At 34.4% G+C, this 21,552-nt stretch overlaps 3 protein-coding genes across 16 annotated transcripts in view; 1 reads left to right on the top strand and 2 right to left on the bottom strand.

The window, feature by feature from the left end:
* LOC138940585 (telomerase-binding protein EST1A) overlaps window positions 1-21,552 on the top strand; it is a 99,180-nt gene that overhangs the window by 13,480 nt on the left and 64,148 nt on the right. For all 5 annotated transcript variants that reach the window (XM_070309597.1, XM_070309598.1, XM_070309600.1 and 2 more), the window contains one exon: window positions 6,202-6,347. In XM_070309597.1, coding sequence (XP_070165698.1) covers window positions 6,202-6,347 — 146 coding nt within the window. The remainder of the gene's footprint in view (window positions 1-6,201; window positions 6,348-21,552) is intronic.
* Window positions 13,317-15,945, bottom strand: LOC138940645 (odorant receptor 13a-like). 4 transcript variants are annotated; one of them, XM_070309738.1, is made up of 9 exons: window positions 15,723-15,945; window positions 15,465-15,581; window positions 15,257-15,374; window positions 14,698-14,971; window positions 14,478-14,600; window positions 14,249-14,339; window positions 13,881-14,017; window positions 13,679-13,805; window positions 13,317-13,454 (listed from the first exon to the last, which is right to left on the bottom strand). In XM_070309738.1, the coding sequence occupies exons 1-9, from the start codon at window positions 15,876-15,878 to the stop codon at window positions 13,401-13,403; spliced, it is 1,197 nt and encodes a 398-aa protein (XP_070165839.1). In that variant the 5' UTR covers window positions 15,879-15,945; the 3' UTR covers window positions 13,317-13,400. The 4 variants fall into 4 exon arrangements, with proteins under 4 accessions (XP_070165839.1, XP_070165841.1, XP_070165840.1 ...); XM_070309740.1 differs by having other exon boundaries at window positions 13,679-13,811; window positions 14,845-14,971; window positions 15,723-15,944; XM_070309739.1 differs by having other exon boundaries at window positions 13,679-13,811; window positions 14,249-14,264; window positions 15,723-15,944.
* Window positions 18,141-20,738, bottom strand: LOC138940621 (odorant receptor 13a-like). 7 transcript variants are annotated; one of them, XM_070309690.1, is made up of 9 exons: window positions 20,542-20,738; window positions 20,284-20,400; window positions 20,076-20,175; window positions 19,517-19,790; window positions 19,297-19,419; window positions 19,068-19,158; window positions 18,700-18,836; window positions 18,496-18,628; window positions 18,141-18,271 (listed from the first exon to the last, which is right to left on the bottom strand). In XM_070309690.1, the coding sequence occupies exons 1-9, from the start codon at window positions 20,695-20,697 to the stop codon at window positions 18,218-18,220; spliced, it is 1,185 nt and encodes a 394-aa protein (XP_070165791.1). In that variant the 5' UTR covers window positions 20,698-20,738; the 3' UTR covers window positions 18,141-18,217. The 7 variants fall into 7 exon arrangements, with proteins under 7 accessions (XP_070165791.1, XP_070165790.1, XP_070165792.1 ...); XM_070309689.1 differs by having other exon boundaries at window positions 18,496-18,622; window positions 18,712-18,836; window positions 20,076-20,193; window positions 20,542-20,734; XM_070309691.1 differs by having other exon boundaries at window positions 19,068-19,083; window positions 20,076-20,193; window positions 20,542-20,733.

Genomic DNA, 21,552 nt, shown 5'->3' on the forward strand with positions numbered 1-21,552 from the left:
ATACCGCCGTTTATATGTTTGCATTGCTGGCAAGGACGATGAGATTACACGATACGCGCGAATATGTTCGTCGAACAGAATTTCTTCGTGGCGACTTAACTTGAATCAAGCGAATCTGCTAGTCTCTGAAGGTGTGAAACGGCAGCATAGATACACATAAGAGGTAGACGGGATAATTGAAGATTCGACGCAAAACAGACTATGCCAATATTTGAAAATTCCGGAAAGTTAATTAATTGTCTAGGATAAAGGTTGTCTGGGAAAAAAATTTTTTGCGACAAGAATTTTGATGCCAAGGGTGTAAATTTGAAAATAAAAAATACCGGGAGAAAAAAAAACAGTTTTTTTTAGATCAGAGACTTATTGCTTAGTAATTTCATAAAAAATATATGTACTCGAGATTGATCGTTTTCTTCTGTATTTTCCGATCGTAAGTGAAGAGAGTATATTTAAATACGTTATATAATATAGCGTTGGGAAAATGAACGCGATGAATCTTATATATTACCAAGCATATTACCAAGTATATAAAAGGAGAGAAGATGTGAAAAATGATCTTGACACTTACATCGTGTCGCACGATTGCAACCTGTAATTTATGTCACCGTGTATTTCCTTTCGACGGTGCTTAATCAGAGCTGGTCTACGCTGATCGCCCCGTGTCATTTCACGTGCCGTTTTATTATACTATAATTGATTTCCGAAGTAAAATGCAACGGCTACATCGGTTTGAGGGGCGATTTTTTGCGGTTCGAGCGACTTTAGACGATATTATTGCTCGCCAAGAAATAATGATAATTACTCTAATGACATCGATTAGCGAGACGTATCGGCCTTAATCATTTTCCATGCGCGATGTCTCACGTTGATACATCCTTCTCGACGATTGAGTCATTTAGATTCTACGATCTAGATAAAATCCAAGATCGAGAGAGACGAGAGAGGATTACATTTCTATTACGGGCGATCTGGAGATCTGGATGGGCGATCGTGTCCCGATCAATGTCGCGCCGGGCCGATTAATTATTTATAATCGCGCGACCGACGATGAAAAAGCGAAGGAATTTCGTTAGCCCGAAGGTATCTATTTATCCGTGCTGCGTATTTTGCGCAACGATTTATTATCTATCCGACGGGTATTTATAGCTGCGGCTAAATTAATCTACGCGGGCTTACGAGGCAACTTGTACCGTGTTCGCGAATATCTCGCGTGCGTAGAATTACGCACCGTTTCGCTCGGATTTTTGCGTGTTCCTGTAAAATCAAAGCCGAAATTACGTGTCGCATGTCACGAATGTCTATTAAATTCTTCAGAATAAAAATGACACATATTTATGTTATTTTAATAAATTTATATTAAATTTACATAATTAAAAATATCTTCTTCAAAGAAGATATTTTTTTATCATGAATGTTGATTTTAATATAAATTTTGCAATTTTAATACAAATCTATTGAAATTTATTAATTTAAAATAATGTAGATACATAAATGTCATTTTTACTCATTTATGTACAATATATTTTAAATCAATAATAAATATCAATAATTAATTATCTATACGTACAACAGAGAAGGGAGTGATTTTCTATTAAATCAGATTTTAATTCGAAACAACCCTCCCGAAGGGATTAATTTTGCGGGTCGTGATTATCTCCCGATCGGCGAGAGGCGACGAAATTGGCCGCGCTATCGCCAAAGGATGAGTGAGCTCGATGCGGGAGATAGCGCGATTGAGATTGTGAGCGGGAGTGGGAATGAAAGGCGGCAAAGAAGAAGAAACTTAAATGCGCTCGCGGTACCACCATGCTGCCGTCGCTGTATCGAGACGAGGAATGATTATGATGATCGGCCCACGCAATCCGCGGGTCATGGACCATGATCTATGGTACACGATGGAATGCCCCGTTATACGCTAAGGTGCAAACTTGTTAGTCATAGAGGCCAGCCTGTCCATGTCGATGGGACAACCCGGGCTGCCGAGGGGACTTGTTAAATGTCTTAAGGTGCTGTACAACGGTTCACGTAAGATCTGTACAAAGCTCGCATAGGATAGGGCTTCTCCGTATTGTCCGTATTTAAGTGGATCTAGTTCAGCAATTTTTTTATCTTTCTCTATTTATGTAACTATAGTCTTATTTATGATGTGTAGATGCGGAAAACAAATTTGCTTAACTAAATTTAGCCCTGAGCGACGTTATTGCAACCGGTCCTTGAGTAAAGTTAACTGGAAGATCCCTTATCTTCCTAGATCGCAGCTGTGGTTGTTCCCATTCGAGAAAATATTGACATATATGACAGAAATGTAACATATATTTTAGTCTTCTGAATTATAATATTTACTAAATTATTTATATATTAATTCGTCATTAATTGCGTGATATTAATTGATTGCGTTTTAATTTTTATATCCTATATTAACTATTTCTTTTTCTAAATTATTTTTTAACATCTCGTATTTTCTAATAATTATATAAATTATAATAATTCCATATTATAAATATACACATACATGTAATTTTCTATGGAATTATTCTAATTTTATCTAGGACAATCCGCTTTTTTTTCCGAACAATTAAAGCAAAGTTAGAAATGCAAACTATTTTGTCGGTCTTATCACAACGTTTCTAGAGTCGTAAAGTGATTTTAGTTCCGTGTCACAACGGCGCCTGTGTAATCTCTCACTGAACGTAAAAGCGGCTCGAGCGCTTATCTTGCACGTGATAGCGGATCGTAATAAAAGTGCAACGGGCAGTTTAATAAGCCCATGTGAGGTGTATAATAATAGTGTTTTTAGCATCTATCAAAAGACCGTAAAGTTAATCGGCGGTCGTCGCTACTTTGGAATTTTTCACGAGCCTCGTCCCGGGTCCGCCGTAGGATTATTATCGGTTATCTATGATCGATCGGTCGCGCAGATATGTCTTTTAGTTGCCACGCATTATCCCGAACGACGAGGTCGTTGGATGCGCCGTGAAAAACCTGTAAAGCGCGAACAAGATAAAGAAATCGATGATCGTGGGGAGTGACGAGCAGGCGCCCGATATCGCCGCCATGTATCTCGCTAAATGGTATTAATAGGTAGACAGATTTACGATTATGCTCGAGTAATATGAAAATTGCCAATTACCCGCGTCCGTTCACCTCCGTGTTAGTATCGTCGAGATGCGCGCGCCGTCTTCTTTGCTAAAAATAGATTTATATTAGAATGATATCGATAGAGCTTTAGATTTTTTAAACAGAGAAACATCTTGTTACGTATATCAGTATACACGTATAATAATAGGAAATATAATAAAATATATATTATATATATAATAATAGAATATAGAATTTATATAGAATTTATTATTGTTATATACTAGCAAAATTATTTTTAATATGATATAAATAATATTGAAATATTTTCATATAAAAATATTACTTATATCACACACACACAGACGCATAAATATTTTAATATAGATATGTATCTCAAAATTAAATTCAGATTATTATTTCATATGCATTATATTTCGCAATGACAAATTTAATCGCGGAGATACCGAGATTACCTCAAGTTTAACAATTTTATAAACAAGTAATAATTTAAATGCATTTTACTCACCTCATGGTGAGTACGCAACAAACTCACTAGCAAAAACGATTAATGTATAACACAATCGTTCGCATAATAATCATCAGGATATCGTTGATCGCGCGGTATTTTTTTTATTGTAATTTATTATATTGCAAATATAATATCAAAATATATATATATATATATATTTGTTTGGTACGCGTATTGTCTTATCAATAATCGAAAATGATATCGATTACATCCGCACGATATGTAAGTTGTAATAGCTAGCTATTAAAACGCGATCCGAGAATACACGATCGAAATTTAATAGGGTATTGCGTACATTGCGCTGCCAAAGGACGGCGTTTATATTTAAGCAAAATTAAATCTCGCCCTTTATTCTCCCGCTCGTGCGGACTGCGCAGCAGTCATCGGCATCAGCGCAAACAAATAATATTCACGGTGCCGACTATACTACGCGATGTGTGGGATGGTGGCATACCAGTTTGATTTCAGTCGACGGCTAACGGTCTCTTTCGAGGATCGAACGCGCGTCGAAGGTGTCCGATTTCAGCAGCAGCCGCTCTTTTATCGCTCGCGGCGTAGACGCGATGGGAATGGTGCCTCTCTTCGGCAAAATGTTCTTCTCTTCTCCTCGTAAGAAGGCCCAGGTACGCGATCGAAGATGGTCGTCGTGCGTCGCGTTCGATATTTCGGATATGATTCCTCGGCTGATTCATTACGTGGGGAGAAGGGGTTAAGCGATTATTTGGCTATTCTTTGATGTTTAATCGAGAGTAATATGTAACGGTACGTCGGCTTAGAGGTCAGAATGACTTGGCGTTCTCTTTCTCTTCTCTCTTTCTTTTTCTTATTCTCTGGCGAAGTAGCATATTCTCAGCTACCATTGAGATTTATTTAAGTTTAAGGTACATCAATTGTATCGGCATAAGTATCCTAAAATGTAATAACTCACGAAATTGTAATCGTGTATAGGGAAATATCAAAAAATTATATACAGGGTGTCCTGAAATTAAATGTCAAAACTTCGGGAGCGTGTAACGAAGAATCGATAAACTAAGACAAAAAGTCCTTTAGAGATTTCCTCGTTTTTATTTCGTTTGGAAGAAAATCGCAAAAAAATGAAACAAAAAAATCGATTAATAAAGTCATGATTTTACCAGCAGTTAATTTGCAAAGATGACATAGTTCTGTTCGTGATTAAAAGAAATATTTTTCGACATCTTTCCGACGCGTAATACCAGTTTCCCTTGCAACTATAACACAAGATGAAATTTATGGATAGCGCGAATTGCGAATTTTAAAAATATAAATTTTATTTTTAAAAGTAAAAGGTACAACGGAAATTCTCTGTTATACTGAAAATGTAGTGATAATACCATCATTGAAAGAAATTGCATCGGTATGAAAACTAGAAATGAATGTAACGAATAATTTCAATAATAACACTTGAATAGCTCGATTAAAATTACTTCTCTTTCTTAAAATGGCCGGTATGAGTCGAAAATAAAAGAAATGTCTTTTGAGAAATTTTTACACATGCTATGGGATTTGTTTTAGACAAAGATTATATCACAAAAATATTCTGTATTAACGCGACGGTGGAAATAGAATCGTCATATCATTCTTTACATATTACGCCGATTTACAATTTTGCATATATGGGTGTATCTTATTATAAGTAAATAAATAAATAAATATATATATATATATATATATGTGTATGTATTTATGATGTATACATAGTGCGTTATACGCGAAAAGAGGCTGTGGGAAAGGTAGCGCCTGCTATGCGAGATCTCCCGTTGCCGTTTGGCTGTCGTATTTACGAGAATGCCCCCTCGACGGCTCCAGACCCCCCTAGCCAACCTTCGTCCTCCTTTATCATCGGCCTCGACCATGCGAGATTAGCCGTCGAGTCGACGAACACGGATCGCAGACTCATTGATTCTGATCCAAGTTCGATTATTTTTAGCTCGATCGATCGAAGAGATCTTTATGTGGAGATGTCCCTATTTTTCATATCTTTAATTATTTTCGCACATGTGCGTTCATACAGTATTCTCAAAATGAGGAAAGTGGATTTACTCTGTTAAAAATCGTCTATCAAAAATTATTTAATTATATCTCTCTCTCAAGAATGACAACTCGATTAAAAGATGATTGAAGTAATTTGCATAAATTTTAGTCGTTATAAGTGAGCAAATTATGTAAAATTTTGAGAGACATTGTTAAGTGTAATATTTAATAAATTTGTATAACAATGAAGGAATGAAATAGTTTTTTATTATTTGAAAGAAGAAAATTTAATTGTTCATTATTTGTAATTATTAAAAAAAATTTTTTTTTTACCGATATTAAACCCATTATTTGAACCACAGATTGTTGTTCTCATTCGGACCAGCATATTGAAATTGTATAACTAGTTATCGAGAAATTATACATCTATCTCAATTCTCATTTATATTTTGTTGTTTTACCAGCTGTTTAATTTTCCCTCGATTAGATCCTTCAAGACTAACAAATTCGATGTAAAAATTGAATAAAGCAGACTGAATCTAGTTTAGATTATTTTTTTAACATTATATAAGAAAATTGTGTTTTTTTTTTTTTTTCAGAATGGAGACTTTTCAAGAAGCCGGTGTTCAAATGCTGAAGGAATTTAGAGCCCTATTACAGCACTCGCCGCTACCGCTTTCTGGTACTCGTCTACTTCAACTTTTGGCGCTTAACATGTTCGCTATCGAGACCACGCAGCTAAAGGGTGAGTCGAGATTTACTAAATTTTTTTCCTTTAACGTCAAAGAAATAATCTTGTTTATGTTTATGAGATATTATATGAATCGTACGAATATGTGAGATACTTTGTCTATCATCGAGAGAACGTATTAAGATGATAGATTATAATAGATTTCGGAAACTAAAAGAATTCTATGCGAAACTTTCGATTAACGAATTAAATTGTTGCCAAAATATATGACAATTTTTAGAAAAGAGATATTTAAAACAGTCTTTGCAATTTGGAACAAAAATCTCTTTTGGATATCAAAATTTACATAAAATCACACTAGTTCTTTTTATAGATATGATTTTCATTACAGTTATAGATAGTTATTCTTATAGATAATATTTTCTTTTATATATGTGAAATTAGATTTGTATTCTACTTTTACTGAAATATAATTTATGAGGTATAACGAGTTCGTGTATATATGAAATGATATAGATTCGCGTACTTTTTTTTTTTTTTTTTTTTTTTTTTAATATTATCGTTATTTCGATTGCCAAATAATTTTCGCGACTTTAATTATGGAAGAACATTATTCCGAATAAAATCAATCGATTAATGAGCCAGTTGTACTTGTTTTACAGTAATGCTAATTCCTCTCGCGAACTTTTCATTTTAAAGTGGACTACACGTCAGAAAACGAGATACCGAACCGGTCACCATTAAAAATTTGCATTTTGCATGCCTAGATTATGCAGGCGAATGCGTATATATAAATTCTAGTGATCTTGACAAAATTGCAAGTATTTCTAGCACAGATTAAACCTAGAATGTTTCCTTTTCACACAGAATTGATTTCCATCGATTTACTTTGGAAATTTTCTTCTTAAATTGAGCTTAATTTTTCCAGGCAGATTTCAAGATAAAATACTATTTACTTTGATTAGAATTGACATGAAATAAGATTCATTAGATAATAAACTTAATATGATTAAGGTTGAGAAACTTCTTTGCTGCCCGATTCAATCTCTCATAGTCGCGATACTTTTATCGAGATGACTCGTTCTTCCGCTTCAGCTTGTCATTGACAAGCAATCGCGGAATGACGGTATATCCGGTTCGCGAATAGATGTATCTTGACTCTCGTTTCTCGACAATGACTCATGGCTGCCTGCTGGTCCGAAAGAGCACACGAGCACCATAACAGCCAACGACCGTTCCCCGAGTTTTTGCGTCTGCATGCAGCATGCTAGCCCTATATAATTATCACTAATTTCTATACGAGAGCGAAATTCCGTTCGCTCCAAGGTTTCGCTCTTCTCGGAACGAAGAAGAGCTAGCCTGAGTCATCAAGGCGCTTGCTTCTTCTCTCGCTGCTCTATTTTCAACGTGAAACTGCCCGCTCGAATCTTTTGCACCTGCTGCTCGGGTGTTCCCTTGCTCTTTCGCTTTAACTAAAGTTTCGCCCTCAGATGGCTGGTTTATCTTGTTTCGCAAGTGGTAACGCGAATTTAGTAACGTCATTTTCGGGAAATTTATATAAATTGATCTCTCGATCGCGCTTATAAAAGAAAAAATTAATATATTCACGTTTTAATATTATATATGATATTTATTAATTACTCTTTTTTAAATTGATATCGGGCAATCATCATTATATATTTTTTTTTTTTAGTCTTTAATATTTTTCTAATATCTTATGGTACTGACATCCGAGAAATTTAATATATTTTGATAACTTGTTCATACGTTGCATAGATAGAAAATAATTCAAATCATAATAGAGGAAATATTTGCGCGATATCGTATCAATGATCGGAAATTTATCCAGCGTTGATAATAGAGGAGTGGCAAAAGGCCAGAGCTTACTATGCCAAAGAAGAGTCGGTTTAAAACGGACACGAGCGATATTACGGTATTTTAGTACCTGAATCTTTAAGCAGGCGTTACCGTCACGTGCGAGTTATACCTGGCGCGACTTCTCGTAATATTGCACGTGCGTTAATCTGCAAGTGGCTTCGTCCGAGCGTATAGGTTTTCGCGGTTGAATTCTTGGCACGATAACGGTCATGCTCGCAAAGTTTTTCCGCGAACAAGAGAATAGATCGCACTTAACGTACACTCTATGCCAATTTATTTCGATTAAAGGAGAAGGGGCTTTTGCGATACTTTAAAGTATCTTCCTCTCCTTTTTTAGTATCGAATATTTATTTTAGCGCACGAAAATGAAATTCCTCGTCGAAAATTTTTCATATATTTCAGATCCGATCGATAAAGTCCGTTTGTTCCTCCGCGATCCTGCCTATATATCTGTCTATTAAGAATTTTTTCGAGGATATAATATAATCTTATCCTCGGTGTAGTGACGATTCTCCATCAGCCAGCTAGTAATTGAAATCGTAAACACTGCCGGTAATGGACCATTGAGTTTATGCAACCGTGTCGACATTGTCTGCGGTTGACGGCCGAGGAACGTCAGGTATCGCCTTCATCATCCTTAAAACGCCGCGACACATCCCTGTGGTTAGTTTGCTCCCCCGATTCGGCTTCGGATCTCATCTCGAAGCTATCACATACGATATACTATCTGTGACGTCTTATTTTAATATACGACAAGCACAAGAAATAATTGAAGCAATAGAAAAATTGTTTATTATAAGAAAGAAAGAAAGAGATATTAAAAAAATTCTTCCAGTCGATTCATCTTATAATATCCGTTGATAGGATATATATTTTATTAACACGCTCTCATTAGATTGCATGATAATTTTGAATTTTCAATAATTGATATATTAGGTAAAAGCGGACGAAGAAAAGATAACTCGCGATCTTTAAACTATCTTACCGCGAAGAGATTGTCCCAAAGAGGTAAGCGACCTTCTTCGATATACGGTATTATCCATGTCCGTATCCACCAATTACCAATCAAGCGCAGGATCCAAGAAACCATCCTCACCTTTTTGCTTTGCCATTTACCTTTTCGCGCGAATACGTCTCATTTTACGTATCATCGATGCGTGTTTTTTTGTCGCGTAATTATCATCGAAACGGATAAAAAGCACGAGCAATTATGCGGAAAATTTTATTATGCAAGTTGGATTTTGGAAAATCTCTCCGAGTGCTTTCAGCGATGCTACAAATATTATCTAATCGGCTCCTCCCCCGAGATGCGTATCGAGGAAGCCGATAGCGAGCTGCGGGATCATGCATTTCCAACGAATACAGAGCTCGAAAATCTTGGGAGGGATCGCGTAACGCCAAGGCTGAGAGAGAGAGAGAGAGAGAGATGTCCCTAATGTCTATAATCTTGGATCATCTGCATCCGAGCTGCGATCTGGCTCGTGGGCTTCGCGTACCTTAGATCCAACCACATTCTTACTACCTGCCATAAAACCCTATCAAGTACGGATATTCGTTCCCTTTTCCCCGCTCGCCGTCTGTGCATTGGCGCGTTATTTAAATTGTTACATTGTTTCGTATTCTCTTTCTCTTTTTTTCCATCTCTCTCGATTGAGCTCAATCGCTCACGCGCTTCCGTTTTTCGTTGTAGATTCGGTACAATGGAAATTTTGAGCATTCACAGGGGGTGGTCACGCACCTTATCTTGAGAAAATATTAAAAGAAGAGAGATACTTCTCAATTATTTTTATATTTTAATATAGTTTTAAACATTACTTAGATTTATATAGATCTTTTTCATATTCATTATCTAAGTAAAATAATAAATGCGCGAAAGTCCGAGTCTCTTATGAACGGAATTAATTGATATCAAAGAAACCTTAACATTGTCGATTATCCCAGTTTGCTCGATTTCCCTTTAAGTAGAGTTCTTCGAAATCTGTATTGTTATTTGGTATACGTATCCGTGAACGAATCTCGTCGTACATTGAGTACAACGGAGTACACGGAGAACGAATGTGTATAGACTTGCCGGCTTGCAAACTCGCGACTCCCGATAAAGAAAGTGTGTCGCGATACACGATACACACTACGGATACACGCGCGTGTCCGAATCCGAGAAGTTACTTCGACTCGATCGGAGAGAGCCTCGCAATCGCAGGGGGGAGGGGGAGGGGGAGGGGGAGGGGGAGGGGGAGGGGGAAGAAGGGAGTCGCTTCTCGGAAAGTCGAGCCGAGCGAGGAGAGGGGAGGGGGGGGGGGAACTCGTTGGCATAAATTATCGAAAAGTACAGCCCTCGAAAAATCCAGCTCCTCTTTCGTGCTCGCGTACTCGCCCCATGCGAAATTGCCTCTCTAAAATATGAGAATTATCGCCCGTGGCTTCGTTCCCTCTCGCTCGCGCCTCCTGCCTTACACTCGCGCGTTTCTTATTTTGCAAAAGCTTTCTTCCATTCTGCGACGGGATCCACGCACCCATCGGCAGCATCGGCCGAGAGAGAGAGAGAGAGAGAGAGAGAGAGAGAGAGAGAGGGATAATCTCACATCTCGCTGCTTCACCGCGCGCGAATGCGAGCGTAGTTTGTTTTGATCTTTTATCTCACCGAGAGGAGAAATCATCTCTTCGCGTGCCAATTCGTAAATCAGCTGGTAAGAAAAAAGCGAATCTTCCTTTCCTTCCTCGCCGAGCCCTTCTCACGCGCGATACGTGCGCGCGATTCTTTCGCGTGGCCAGTCGCGGGTTCATTGATCTTTGAACTTTCTAACCGGCCAGACGCGATGTCCGAATATCATCCCGTCATTTTGCTCCTGGATATGGGCCCTCGTCTGACGCGACGCGACCAAATTAATCCTGCGGTCCAAATTAATCCAGTCTCGAGACTCGGCTGAATATTGGTATTGTTATTCAGATTTCGATATGGCATTCGCGTGTCAGATATTCCCTGCTGTGTTAGTAAGACAGAGACAACGCTTCCCGTTTTCCTCTCCAGTCAATTGATGTACATATTACAAGTAAATCAATAATAATAAAATTATATACATCGTGTATATGGTACATTGGATGTAAAAAACGTTACATATTCACACATTCCTCTTTACATCTTCTTTTCATTTTTAAATCCTGAATTGTCAAATACTTTTCTCTCCTTTTTTTTATTTATTCTTAAAAAATAGTCTGAAAACAATTTAGAATGAATTAGATATACATGATACGGAGAATTAAAATTTCTCTTCCAATTTTTTTTTCCTCTGGAAAAAAAAATAGATCTACGTATGTATCTATATGTATGTAGATCAAATGCCAATATTTTATTCGAAGAAGCCGAATCGAATTTTCTAATCGAAAGCTTTAATTTTTCCCATAATTTCATTTTAATATCCACGCAAAATACGAAGGATAAAATCATCTATGATATCATATATCTTTGATTGTCGTTACACACTTTACTTCCAAGCAAATGCGAGCCTTTGCAAGGGTACTTAAAAAGTACCTCCGGTTTCTTTAGCGGAATTCGCCGAGCGGAGACGATTTCAAGACCAGATCTCCGTGTTTCTATGCTCCTGAGCACGGAGTTGTTTTGCGAGTTTTTGCGAGATTATTTTCCGTGAATAATTTATAGCCTGGTAAGGACGATTAGAGAAGTAGAGAGAGAAGCTCTCTGCTAATCTGCCTAAGGGCGATGCGAGGAAACGCATCGCATTGTCGGTCGTGCATCTTTCTAAAGTTACGTGTAAAAGTTGTGGCTTCCGGTTTGATGGTGAAAACATGAATATTTTTTTGACACGATTTTAATGATAATATTTTGGCAAAATATACGCGTAGTAGATTTCAAAAATATAATATGAAAATTTACAAAATATACTTTATCATTTGGTTCTTTATGACTACCGTTTTACTTATACGTAGAATTAATACATCTTTGCCAAGAAAGAAAAGGAATAGAAAAAAGATCAATGCTGCTGAGAATTTAGCAAGATCGATAGGGGATCTCGCTTCTCTAAAGTATGGTGTATCTGTCGAATCCCCTATACGATGACATTTGTCGTTGGCATATGGTGCGAAGTTCAGTTTCCTTTCTCGCAAAATCGATCGTTGTCCTAGGTGCGCGAATGACCCGCACGCACGTACGCACGCATATTGTAAGTCGGAGATTGCGCATCTCTGTTCGTCCGCACGTCGCTGGAGATAGACGAGGGGTTCTATCCCCGGCGCGGAACCAGTTACGATTTGACGAGCTGTGTATTTCGCGTAATGTCCCGCGATCTTATCGTCTTATTAATAATAAACCGCCGGGTCGCCGGGTGCTCATCGTATTCGTTGCTTACGCATCCGTAATCGGTTGGCCGCATCAACTCTTTTTTTCGCCACTCGATTCTTTATGTATTATAAGAGAGCAAATTGTGAATTATTCATACGCTACTTCTATATGTGCGAGTATCGAAGCGTTAAGAATTTTTCTAAAATATTCAGACGATAGCTACAGCTGACGGGATGACGGCATAAATGAGACGGAATATTAGTATCCGTTTATCCGCATTTCTCTTCGTAGATATTGAATTATTCATGTATGTGTATATTTTGCTTTTGCTATATAATATATCTTGGAATCTAAAAATTTAGTTAGAGGGCTAATAAGAGCCAAGCGCAAAAAGAAAGCACGTGAAAATTATCTAAAAATCTTTTTTAATTATCTTGCATGTTTTGGTTCTTTTTTGGGGCATCTTGACAAAATCACTTGACAAGAAATTCATGCGACTTGATCTTGAAAATTTCAAAAAATTATATATAAAATTTAATTTATTTTCATTTTTTTTTTTTCCACAAACACGAAATTTAGAAAAAGCATCATTTGCTTTTGTTTACGTCTTTGGAAACAAAACTTTATGGGTCTTTTTTTGAATATAGTTAATTAATAAAAAGAAATAACTTGCAACACACGCACATATAACATACACACACGAACATGAGATTACAATTGTTATGCAGAATGTAAATAAAGTTGAGGTATGATGTAGATTGCATATTATTGGCGAAATATATTTTGAAATTTCTAAGTACTTAGATTGAGATAGTCGATGTTAGTCTAATTATAATATTGAAGTTTACTAAAAATATCAAAAGAAACTTCATGTATATACCATTTTATTATACTAATAAGATATCAACAATGCATGAGCTGCTTTGATGGCATCATGACTGGAAAGAACGTAACACCGTAAAATAAGACATCGATGTTTTTAGAACCTTTAAAAAATAAAAAGTTTTTATATAGTTTATATATAAATATTTTTTTTATTATTATTACATATATATATATAATTTTTAAATAACTATTTCAAAATAATATTTTTAAATAACTATTTGATATGTCATGCAAGTAATGAAAATAAATAAAGTATTCCGTGCAATTTTTTCAACATTATAAACTATGTGTGAGACTGGAGAATTAATTATGTAGTATTACTTACCGCAGCAAAACTTTCAATTGATAAAGTCATAATTTTACCAGCAGTTAATTTGCAAGGTGACATAGTTCTGTTCATGATTAAAAGAAATATTTTTCGACATCTTTTCGAAGTGTAATACCAGTTTCCTCTGCAACTACGACACAAAATGAAATTTTTACCAGCTTAAATAAAACAAACCTAGCGAAGAAATCTGCATTCTTACATCGATTCGTACGGAATAGTACTATAGTCCAACAAAAATTGAGCTTGCCAAAATTGCAAGAAAAGATGGATGAGTTGCGCAATGTAGATTGCCAGAGGTGCTGCAATATCTCTCGCATTGCTTAAATTCATAACTACCTATAATAAAAATTAATTGCTTTCGAGATATCTTTCCGGATTGTCTCTAATTTTTTCGAATTAATTTTTTTTCTCTTACAAATATATATTCCGAAAATTACGTATTCGATAATGAAGATGTAAATATTATCTTTGTAAAATGTTGCTTGTAATTGAGAACATTAAATTCTTCTTGCTGACAGGACATATATTTACAGTAAAGTATAGCCACAAAAAAGAATTGGTACATACTTGTATACCGCATATACTGCCAGCAACCATATTTAAACTAATACTGATCAAGAAAATATTCGTAAATGTAGATTCGATCAATTTCGCGAATCTGCAAAATCGCGAGATTGAATGCGGTTGCGAGCAATATGAAAATATCGATATATAAAGCTGTTATTTGTAGTATAGATATCTTTTTCAAAATATAGAGGAGATCTAAAGAATAAATATTGTTTTCGTTAACACGCACTTTATCACATTAAGATGCCTACGCAAACAGTCCAATGCTTTATGATAATTGATGTCTTTTATCTTGTCCAACTTCATATCAAAATTAGCGTCACTATCTTTACCGATATCCTCTAACATGTGTCTGAAAGCGAAGAATATTAGTGCGAAAATCGTACTCTTATATTTCAGTATTTAATTGTCATTTCTGTGAATCATCTTTGTGATTCTAATATTTTTACCCAACAATTGAAAACATTCCGCAGGTATGCTGCACTACAGTATAATAAAAGGTATCAACCGCGATTGTGCTAAATACGTGAGCGAACACGCCTAGATAACAGTGAATCGTTATTGGGTAGAAATACTGATCTAATTTCTTGCCATACTCGACTTGAAACGGCAATTTCGATGCACCCGATATGGGCGATTTTTTTACGTTCGCGGCATTGTCCTCTAATAACGTCATAATGACTGGTTTCATCAAATAAAAGAATGCTGTTATATTCATGAAAACTAAAAAAGATATATATATATATACATATATGTGTTATACGAACACAAATGTTCTTTGATTTTTATTATTTTCTACGGTTCTTCAAACGATGAAAATATCTCTTAAAAAAATAAGCAAATAATCTCTCTTACATCATCTGCGCAAATTTTATAGCTTCATATAAATGAAGGAAAATTTCGCAAAATAATACAGAGGATGTAGTATAAAATACATGCTTTCGTATACTTTCTCTTACATCCAAAAAATGCACAGTTTACTATACATTTACAATTTTTAAAACCTACCTGCGTAAAATATCGTCAGATATCGTCCATATTCGCTGTGGCGTGCCAGTATAACTCTTTCCACATCTGTATTTAATGATAGCCAGTTCTCTTCTATCATCTTAAGGCAAGACTTGATCTGTATAAATATACGCGCACATTTTCCATCGCATTAATAACTTTTATACAAAAGATTACGTCGCATCCATATTGTATAATGATTACTTACATGTTTGTTGTTGAACATCATGTTCGCTATTTTGTAGCTGAATACTATGCTAATCAATACGGATGGCAAACCCTCGAAAATATCATCGAGATCCATTGCGTTTAATACGTATAGTAACTGTATCGGATTTATAATATTGTGGAATATCAAGATTTTATTGACAAAGGAAAGAAAATTGTGCGATGAGTTGGTACGATAAATAATCCATAATGAATTGTTCTCTCGCAAGAGCGTAATTTTCAAACATACTGTATATACCTGTGGTATCAGAATACTAAAGCAAAAAATAAACATCGGCACGAAGCATATACATCTGTCGCGAAGTCTATGATACGGCCATACTCCCGCTATAGTCATGTATACTTTAGGAATAATATAGTGCCGACTGTTCCAAATGTCTTTCTTGCCCAACATTTTGCGAAATACTAATATTACATATTATCAACGATTCCTTGTGAACATTTATCGCTCGATGAATTAGAGCAACTCGGTTATCGATTCCTTTTGACGCGGCAAAGACTACGCAATAATTCAACTAGATAATACCTGTGCAATTATTTGTGTTTGAACCCTTTCTCTCTTTCGCATTTTCATGTAAAGTCAGTTCTTACATCATTACTCCTTTATCGTAATAATAGGGTACATCTTTCCGTATCATCCTTTGAACATGAAATTAACGAACGCTTTTGTTTATTTCATGTTGAAGGAAACTCGGGTAATTTCTTTTCAGCAATTCGATAGAATAGGAGAAGCATCGAACGCGAACGCAAGAACACGGAGATTAATACAGAATATAGATTAATGGTCATAATTCCAATATACTAAACGATTTAGGAAGAGGGAAAAGGATATCGGATTTGAGTGCAATTAACGTATAATGTGAATAGTGCAAACCGCGAATTTTAAAAATTATAAACTTCATTTTTAAAAATAAGAAGTGTACAACGGAAATTTTTTATTGTACTGAAAATGTTCTACTTCTATAATGATGACACGATCGTTGGAAGGAATTGGATCGGTATGAAAACTAGAAATTAATACAATATGTAACGAATAATTTCTCTCTAATAGATGATCGAATTTATTGTAAACATTACTTCTGTTTCTTAGAATGGCCGGTATGACTTGAAAATAAAAGAAATGGATTTTGAGAAATTTTTACTTGTATTAATTTTAGACAAAGATTGGACAAAAATATTTTGTGTATTACAAATACGACGATGCAAATAGAACCGTGATATCATCTAGTGACGTGTCACACGGATTTGCAATTGTGCAATTGTGCATGTGAATATTTTATCATAAATAAATAAATAAATAAATAAATAAATAAATAAATAATAAATATATATATATATACATATATATTTATAAATAAATAAATAATAAATATAATTATATATAAATAAATAAATAATAAATAAATAAATGTATGAAGAGTCGATGAAAAAATTCATGCGACTTGATCTTCATTGATTATCATCTTTGATAAGTCTCCTATCGGTTCCAGTTGTTCAGAGATGACGAAAATACATAATTCAAATTGTCAAACGACATCATGACGACTCATTCGCATCGTTATTTAAATCGACGTGTTTCCCGTGTTAAGTAGAGAGAAGACGTGTATAATGTTGAAAAATGTTGAAAGTCATTTTGCGCTAAGTCATCAGCTTTTAGTGACAGAGAAAAGCGAGCATACATAAAAGCCTCTATTAATTTGGTGTATCTCGAGTATCGCGAGTAATTAAATTCGAGTAGAATAATTAAATGATAATTTATTGTTTTAATCTCGAATTTATTATTCTAATTGACAGGAAATTGATATTAAAGATTGGAAAGTTGACTTGACATTATACGGACATTTTCATTTCCTAAAAATATTTGTAGTAGAGGAATAAACAAAAGAATAAATATATCAGAATTAATTGCTATTTGCTCAAAGATACAAATTGAGTTTAAAAATATTATATTTTTTTTTATAGAGTGCACCCCAACACACATAATATTTAATATAATTGTATAATATAAAAGTTAATAAACTTAATCATATTGTGATTTACATTACATGGGCAAAAGGGATTAAGTGATTACTTAGCTATTCTTTGGTGTTCAATCGAGAAAAATACGTAACAGTACGTCAGTCAGTAATCAGAATGATTTCGGGCTCTCTTTATCCTCTCTCTCTTTCTTTTCTTTATTCTCTGGCAAAGTAGCTCATTCTCAGCTACCATCGAGATTCATTGAAAAAATAATTAAAAGATATATCAACAATATCGGGATCAGTATTCTGAAACGCAATAACTCGCGAAATTATAATTGCGTATTCTGAAAATTTCAAAAAATTATATATAAAATTTAATTTATTTTCATTTTTTTTTTTTCACAAACATGAAATTTAGAAAAAGTATCATTTGCTTTTGTTTTCGTCTTTGGAAACAAAACTTTATGGGTCTTTTTTTTAATATAGTTAATTAATAAAAAGAAATAACTTGCAGCACACGCACACATACACATACACACACGAACATGAGATTACAATTGTTATGCAGAATGTAAATAAAGTTGAGGTATGATGTAGATTGCATATTATTGGTGAAATATATTTTGAAATTTCTAAGTACTTAGATTGAGAGAGTCAATGTGAGTCTAATTATAATATTGAAATTCATTAAAAATATCAAAAGAAACTTCATGTATATACCATTTTATTATAGTAATAAGATATCAACAATGCATGAGCTGCTTTGATGGCATTATGACTGGAAAGAACGTAACACCGTAAAATAAGACATCGATGTTTTTAGAACCTTTAAAAAATAAAAAGTTTTTATATAGTTTATATATACATATTTTTTTTATTATTATTATATATATATATATAATTTTTAAATAACTATTTCAAAATAATATTTTTAAATAACTATTTGATATGTCATGCAAGTAATGAAAATAAATAAAGTATTCCGTGCAATCTTTTTAACATTATAAACTATGTGTGAGACTGGAGAATTAATTATGTAGAATTACTTACCGCAGCAAAACTTTCAATTGATAAAGTCATAATTTTACCAGCAGTTAATTTGCAAGGTGACATAGTTCTGTTCATGATTAAAAGAAATATTTTTCGACATCTTTTCGAAGTGTAATACCAGTTTCCTCTGCAACTACGACACAAAATGAAATTTTTACCAGCTTAAATAAAAAAAAAACCTAGCGAAGAAATCTGCATTCTTACATCGATTCGTACGGAATAGTACTATAGTCCAACAAAAATTGAGCTTGCCAAAATTGCAAGAAAAGATGGATGAGTTGCGCAATGTAGATTGCCAGAGGTGCTGCAATATCTCTCGCATTGCTTAAATTCATAACTACCTATAATAAAAATTAATTGCTTTCGAGATATCTTTCCGGACTGTCTCTAATTTTTTCGAATTAATTTTTTTTCTCTTACAAATATATATTCCGAAAATTACGTATTCGATAATGAAGATGTAAATATTATCTTTGTAAAATGTTGCTTGTAATTGAGAACATTAAATTCTTCTTGCTGACAGAACATATATTTATAGTAAAGTATAGCCACAAAAAAGAATTGGTACATACTTGTATACCGCATATACTGCCAATAACCATATTTAAATTAATACTGATCAAGAAAATATTCGTAAATGTAGATTCGATCAATTTCGCGAATCTGCAAAATCGCGAGATTGAATGCGGTTGCGAGCAATATGAAAATATCGATATATAAAGCTATTATTTGTAGTATAGGTATCTTTTTTAAAATATAGAGGAAATTTAAAGAATAAATATTGTTTTCGTTAACACGCACTTTATCACATTAAGATGCCTACGCAAACAGTTCAATGCTTTATGATAATGGATGTCTTTTATCTTGTCCAACTTCATATGAAAATTAGCGTCACTATCTTTACCGATATCCTCTAACATGTGTCTGGAAGCGAAGAATATTAGTGCGAAAATCGTACTCTTATATTTCAGTATTTAATTGTCATTTCTGTGAATCATCTTTGTGATTCTAATATTTTTACCCAACAATTGAAAACATTCCGCAGGTATGCTGCACTACAGTATAATAAAAGGTATCAACCGCGATTGTGCTAAATACGTGAGCGAACACGCCTAGATAACAGTGAATCGTTATTGGGTAGAAATACTGATCTAATTTCTTGCCATACTCGACTTGAAACGGCAATTTCGATGCACCAGATATGGGCGATTTCTTTACGTTCGCGGCATTGTCCTCTAATAACGTCATAATGACTGGTTTCATCAAATAAAAGAAGGATGTTATATTCATGAAAACTAAAAAAGATATATGTATATATACATATATGTGTTATACGAACACAAATGTTCTTTGATTTTTATTATTTTCTACGGTTCTTCAAACGATGAAAATATCTCTTAAAAAAATAAGCAAATTATCTCTCTTATATCATCTGTGCAAATTTTAAGGCTTCAAATAAATGAAGGAAAAATTTGAAAAATAATACAGAGGATGTAGTATAAAATACATGCTTTCGTATACTCTCTCTTACATTCAAAAAATGCACGGTTTACTATGCATTTACAATTTTTAAAACGTACTTGCGTAAAATATCGTCAGATACCGTCCATATTCGCTGTGACGTGCCAGTATAACTCTTTCCACATCTGTATTTAATGATAGCCAGTCCTCTTCCATCATCTTAAGGCAAGACTTGATCTGTATAAATATACGCGCACATTTTCCATCGCACTAATAATTTTTATACAAAAGATTACGTCGCATCCATATTGTATAATGATTACTTACATGTTTGTTGTTGAACATCATGTTCGCTATTTTGTAGCTGAATATTATGCTAATCAATACGGATGGCAAACCCTCGAAAATATCATCGAGATCCATTGCGTTTAATACGTATAGTAACTGTATCGGATTTATAATATCGTGGAATATCAAGATTTTATTGACAAGGGAAAGAAAATTGTGCGATGAGTTGGTACGATAAATAATCCGTAATGAATTGTTCTCTCGCAAGAGCGTAATTTTCAAACATACTGTATATACCTGTGGTATCAGAATACTAAAGCAAAAAGTAAACATCGGCACGAAGCATATACATCTGTCGCGAAGTCTATGATACGGCCATACTCCCGCTATAGTCATGTATACTTTAGGAATAATATAGTACCGACTGTTCCAAATGTCTTTCTTGCCCAACATTTTGCGAAATACTAATATTACGTATTATCAACGATTCCTTGTGAACATTTATCGCTCGATGAATTAGAGCAACTCGGTTATCGATTCCTTTTGACGCGGCAAAGACTACGCAATAATTCAACTAGATAATACGTGTGCCATTATTTGTGTTTGAACCCTTTCTCTTTTGCATTTTCATGTAAAGTCAGTTCTTACATCATTACTCCTTTATCGTAATAATAGGGTACATCTTTCCGTATCATCCTTTGAACATGAAATTAACGAACGTTTTTGTTTATTTCATGTTGAAGGAAACTCGGATAGTTTCTTTTCAACAATTCGATAGAATAGGAGAAGCATCGAACGCGAACGCAAGAACACGGAGATTAATACAGAATATAGATTAATGGTCATAATTCTAATATACTAAACGATTTAGGAGGAGGGAAAAGGATATCGGATCTGAGTGCAATTAACGTATAATGTGAATAGCGCAAACCGCGAATTTTAAAAATTATAAACTTCATTTTTAAAAATAAGAAGTGTACAACGGAAATTTTCTATTGTACTGAAAATGTTCTACTTCTATAATGATGACACGATCGTTGGAAGGATTTGGATCGGTATGAAAACTAGAAATTAATACAATATGTAACGAATAATTTCTCTCTAATAGATGATCGAATTTATTGTAAACATTACTTCTGTTTCTTAGAATGGCCGGTATGACTTGAAAATAAAAGAAATGGATTTTGAGAAATTTTTACTTGTATTATGGAAATAATTTTAGACAAAGATTGGACAAAAATATTTTGTGTATTACAAATACGACGATGCAAATAGAACCATGATATCATCTAGTGACGTGTCACACGG

The sequence above is a fragment of the Polyergus mexicanus genome, unplaced genomic scaffold (assembly GCF_030449975.1).
Source record: "Polyergus mexicanus isolate NDT 795.1 unplaced genomic scaffold, iyPolMexi1.0 SCAF_17, whole genome shotgun sequence".
NCBI classification, from domain to species: domain Eukaryota; kingdom Metazoa; phylum Arthropoda; class Insecta; order Hymenoptera; family Formicidae; genus Polyergus; species Polyergus mexicanus.

Coding starts and splice junctions, on each gene's coding strand:
- LOC138940621 (XM_070309686.1), bottom strand. CDS start 20,697: ATGTTGGGCAAGAAAGACATTTGGAACAGTCGGTACTATATTATTCCT. Junction 19,159..19,296: donor AGGCATCTTAATGTGATAAA/GTGCGTGTTAAC, acceptor GCGATTTTGCAG/ATTCGCGAAATTGATCGAAT. Junction 18,272..18,495: donor CAATTGAAAGTTTTGCTGCG/GTAAGTAATTCT, acceptor TATTTTTTAAAG/GTTCTAAAAACATCGATGTC.
- LOC138940645 (XM_070309737.1), bottom strand. CDS start 15,878: ATGTTGGGCAAGAAAGACATTTGGAACAGTCGGCACTATATTATTCCT. Junction 14,340..14,477: donor AGGCATCTTAATGTGATAAA/GTGCGTGTTAAC, acceptor GCGATTTTGCAG/ATTCGCGAAATTGATCGAAT. Junction 14,018..14,248: donor GCAGTATATGCGGTATACAA/GTATGTACCAAT, acceptor TTTTTATTATAG/GTAGTTATGAATTTAAGCAA.